At 47.0% G+C, this 4,744-nt stretch overlaps 1 protein-coding gene across 1 annotated transcript; it reads left to right on the plus strand.

The window, feature by feature from the left end:
• The first annotated feature begins 224 nt into the window (after positions 1-224).
• On the plus strand, positions 225-2,811 carry LOC131895829 (polyadenylate-binding protein 1-like). Its single transcript, XM_059246367.1, has one exon. It carries the CDS (start codon positions 375-377, stop codon positions 2,283-2,285), a length of 1,911 nt encoding a protein of 636 aa, XP_059102350.1. The 5' UTR covers positions 225-374; the 3' UTR covers positions 2,286-2,811.
• Positions 2,812-4,744: the final 1,933 nt, after the last annotated feature.

The raw sequence follows: 4,744 nt of genomic DNA on the forward strand, positions 1-4,744 counted from the left end.
GATTCTGCAGACTTAAAAAAAAAAAAATCAGCGTCTCCCCCGCGATCGGCTTTTAATTTTGTTATTTTCTTCTTTTATAAAATAACGAGATGAGGTATCTGAGGCTCACCTGTCCACTCACTCCTAGCAGAACCCAGCTGTCCCACACTTACATGCCTACCAACCCAGCTCTCCAGCCAGCCTCGCTCCCTAGGCAGCGCGCACCGCTCACTCTGCGCACGCGCAGTTGCTGAGGTTCCGGGCTCTGAGGCCGTTGGGGAGGTTTCCATCCCCTTGGTTTTTGACCCTCTGCGCTTGCCTGCTCTGCCTCTGCCTCCACCCCAGCCTAGCGCTGGCCCTGCTCCTCTCGCAGGAAGGTGGCGGCCTGCTGCCCCATGGGCAGCGGTGCCCAGATGAACCCCAGCGCCCCAGGCTGCCCCATGGCCTCGCTCTACGTGGGGGACCTGCATCCGGATGTGACTGAGGCGATGCTTTATGAGAAGTTCAGCGCGGCCGGGCCCATCCTTTCCATCCGGGTGTACAGGGACGTGATCACCCGCCGCTCCCTGGGCTACGCTTCCGTGAACTTCGAGCAGCCTGCTGACGCAGAGCGCGCCTTGGACACCATGAATTTTGATGTCATCAAGGGCAAGCCGGTCCGCATCATGTGGTCTCAGCGTGATCCATCACTACGCAGAAGTGGAGTAGGCAACGTGTTCATTAAAAACTTGAACAAAACCATTAATAATAAAGCGCTGTATGATACATTTTCTGCTTTCGGCAACATCCTTTCCTGCAAGGTAGTTTGCGACGAGAACGGGTCCAAGGGCCATGGGTTTGTACATTTCGAAACAGAGGAGGCCGCAGAAAGAGCCATTGAGAAAATGAACGGGATGCTTCTGAATGATCGCAAAGTTTTTGTTGGACGGTTTAAGTCTCGGAAAGAACGAGAAACAGAGCTTGGAGCGAGGACGAAGGCGTTCACCAACGTTTACATCAAGAACTTTGGGGACCACATGGATGATGAGACCCTGAATGACCTCTTCGGTAGGTTTGGACAGGTCTTAAGTGTGAAAGTCATGACCGATGAAGGTGGAAAATCCAAAGGATTCGGGTTTGTCAGCTTTGAGAGGCACGAAGATGCACAGAAAGCGGTGGATGAGATGAATGGAAAAGAGCTCAATGGAAAACACATTTATGTTGGTCGAGCTCAGAAAAAAGTGGACCGGCACACAGAACTTAAGGGCAAATTTGAACAGATGACACAAGACAGGAGCATCAGATACCACGGTATTAATCTTTATGTGAAAAATCTTGACGATGGTATCGATGATGAGCGTCTGCAGAAAGAATTTTCTCCGTTTGGAACGATCACCAGTACAAAGGTTATGATGGAGGGTGGTCGCAGTAAAGGGTTCGGTTTTGTGTGTTTCTCCTCCCCTGAAGAAGCCACCAAAGCAGTTTCTGAAATGAACGGTAGAATTGTGGCTAGGAAGCCACTGTATGTAGCTTTAGCCCAGCGCAAAGAAGAGCGCCAAGCTCACCTCACTAACCAGTATATGCAGAGAATGGCAAGTGTACGAGCTGTGCCCAACCCTGTGATGAACCCCTACCAACCCACACCTTCAGGTTACTCCGTGGCCGCTGTCCGGCAGACTCAGAACTGTGCGCCATGCTGCCCTAGCCAGATTACTCAACCAAGGCCAAGTACTCGCTGGACTGCTCCGGGTGCCAGGCCTCATCCATTTCCAAATGTGTCTGGTGCTATCCACCCAGCTGCTCCTAGATCATCATTTAGTACTGTAAGACCAGGTCCTTCACACGCTCCTCAAGCCGTGTCCGCACACCGCATTACTAACACATCAGCACAGACAACGGGTCAATGTCCTGCCGCCGCAGCTTCTGTAGCAACTACTCCTGTTCGCTCGGTTCCACAGTACAAATACACCTCGGGAGTTCAGAACCCCCAGCAACATCTTAATGCACAGCTAGTGCAGCAGCCTGCTGTTCGGGTGCAGGATCAGGAACCATGGACTGCTTCCATGCTGGTAACTACTCCCCAAGAGCAAAAGCAAATGCTGCGCGAAAGGCTGTTCCCTCTCATTCAAGCCATGCACCCGACTCTGGCTGGGAAGATCACCGGCATGTTGCTGGAGATTGATAACTCAGAACCACTTCACATGCTTGAGTCTCCGGAGTTTCTGCGCTCCAAGGCTGATGAAGCCGTGGCCTTACTCCAAGCCCACCAAGCTACAGAGGCTGTCCAGAAGGCTGTTAGCAGTGCGTCTGGTGTCCCGACTATTTAAACTCATCAGAGACATTGAAAAGGAAACTCACACTTTGCAGAAGAAAAATATCTAAACATTGAAAAAAAAAACCCGTAAATATTATAAAAAAAATGGTAAAAATATAAAATAAATAAAAAAGGAAAGGAAACTTTGAAGTCTATGTACCGAGCAAATGTCAGGTCTAGTGTTAGGCCTCGACTGATTTAAAATCTGCACCACAATCCCCCAGAAATAGTATAATCTATAAACCCATGTTTTGTGGACCCCAGGAAAAGCATTTTTCAGCAGAGTAGAAACATTTAAAGCATTCCTTTAATTTTGTAATTCTTTATTGTTGAATAGCTCAAGATGTCAGTTTTAACCACAGAATTGACTACTGGGCAAGGAAACATAATTTGAATTATAAAATTCTTGCTTTAATAAAAACTTACACAGTGAAAAAATATCAGAAATTATTTAGGTAGGGATAATGTGCTCTATCATTTTCTTTGTATTTCTCTATATTAAATTATATGTTAGAATAAAGAACAACTAGATGACTTAATCTTGTGTCAAATAATATGCATTCAGGGTGGGGAGACTGTTATTTTGCACACTGATGGTATAAGACCCCCCAAGTTGACTGCATGTTGTCTTTATGCAGCATGCAATTTTTCAAGGAATGGAAACCATTGATCATGACCTTTCAGGGCCCCTGACTTGCCTCCTTTTAGGTGAAAAATCCAGTCGGGGAAACTGAGACAACAGGAGACAGAAGGACACAAAAGGACACAGCTTAGTTTTTGCTGCCGTCACTGATGGGAGGAAGAAGGCACTGAAGAGCCGTCTCCTCCTTTTATCCAGTGAGGAGGCTGGAGCAGATGCTTAAATGGCAGGCATAGGAGGGTGGGTATTTAAATGAAGTTAAGAAAACACAAGAAAAAAGAACAGTTGCAAGTAGCAGATCACAGATACAGACGCTGCTACAGATACAGTTCTAATAAGCCACATTCATATACATAATCACTGATCACTGTCCAACGTGCACGTCATCATTTGCCTGGAGTCAGCATTGTTGCTGGGAACAAATGGTGTACAACAGCAACATGGCCCCTGTAGGAGAAATCACCGAGTGATAGCATGGGCAGAGAAACAGAGAAGGAGAGTGAACTAAGGATCCAGGCCAGAGGCTCTGGGAAAGGTGGGGCCTTAAGGTAGTGGAGGCTGAGAGGAGAGAGGGAGGGAGGGAGGAGGGATGGGAGAGAGAGAGAGAGAGAGAGAGAGAGAGAGAGAGAGAGAGAGAGAGTGAGAGCGAGCACAAATTTGGAATCCAAGTGAAGCGAGGGCGTTCCCCTGAACTGCTGGACTCTTATCTTGCATTTGCTAAGTGACCCTAGGCCTTTATGGCGGCCCTTTCAGGAGTCTGTCGTCTGATCCTTTTGCTTTTAAGCCTACTAGGGTCACAGAGCAGAGTGACAGGGCGTTCAGGTGGTGACTTGGTGCCTCATAGCTGAGATGACACAATGAAATATAGAACATTTGGCTCTTTTTCTGAGCCATAGTATGTACTCAATATATGATAGTCACCATTCTGCTTTTGGAGAACCATCATCACTTAATGCTGAAAAATCCATATTCTAATGTATTTAAGACATTATCTATAGGGAGACTGTAGCTGAAGTTTTCTCCAGTCCTGACCAGCCCCACGGACCCCACAACTGCTTATAAAATAATCACTCAAAAGCTTATATTAATTAAACTGATTGGCCATTAGCTCAGGCCTACCACTGACTAGCTCTTACACTTAAACTCAGGCCATTTCTGTTAATCTATATGTCACCACGTGTTCCTGGCTTCACCTGTTGCCTTTACATGCTGCTCCCTGGACGGCAGGCTGGCATCTTCTTGCTCAGCCTTCCTGTTCCCAGAATTCTCTTCTCTGCTTGTCCCGCCTATACTTCCTGCCTGGCTACTGGCCAATTAGTATTTTATTTATACAAAGTGATGTCCACAGCAGGAGACTATTTTGTAGGTGAGAGAGCCAAGGTTTGGTAGAGTAAGTGGCAGATCAAATCAAATGGATGCCATCAATCGGGTCAGTGTGACTTTTCCTATACTTTCCCAGATGATGTTTGACATTGTGATGGTTAACTGTCATGGGATTTGAATTCACCCAGGACACACACACACACACACACACACACACACACACACACACACACCCTTCTGGGTATGTCTTTGAGAACATTTCTTATTATGTCTCTGGAGACATTTACCTGAAGAAGGAAGATCCATCCAGAATGTAGATTGCACATCCTGAGGACTGGGGTTTCCCACTGAGTAAAAAGGAGAAAGTGAGCTGAGGTATCAACACTTGTCTCTTTCTGTTTCCCTGATAGTGGAGGCAAAGGGACTGGCTGCCTTCCACTCCCCAGCTGCATCCCTCCGCTTTACGATGAACTACACCCTCCAACAGAATAGAGAAACCAAAGAAACTT

The sequence above is a fragment of the Peromyscus eremicus genome, chromosome 19 (genome assembly GCF_949786415.1).
Source record: "Peromyscus eremicus chromosome 19, PerEre_H2_v1, whole genome shotgun sequence".
In the NCBI taxonomy this organism is placed as follows: domain Eukaryota; kingdom Metazoa; phylum Chordata; class Mammalia; order Rodentia; family Cricetidae; genus Peromyscus; species Peromyscus eremicus.

What these genes read in the sequence shown, in the direction of transcription:
- LOC131895829 (XM_059246367.1), top strand. Translation starts at nt 375, where the DNA reads ATGGGCAGCGGTGCCCAGATGAACCCCAGCGCCCCAGGCTGCCCCATG.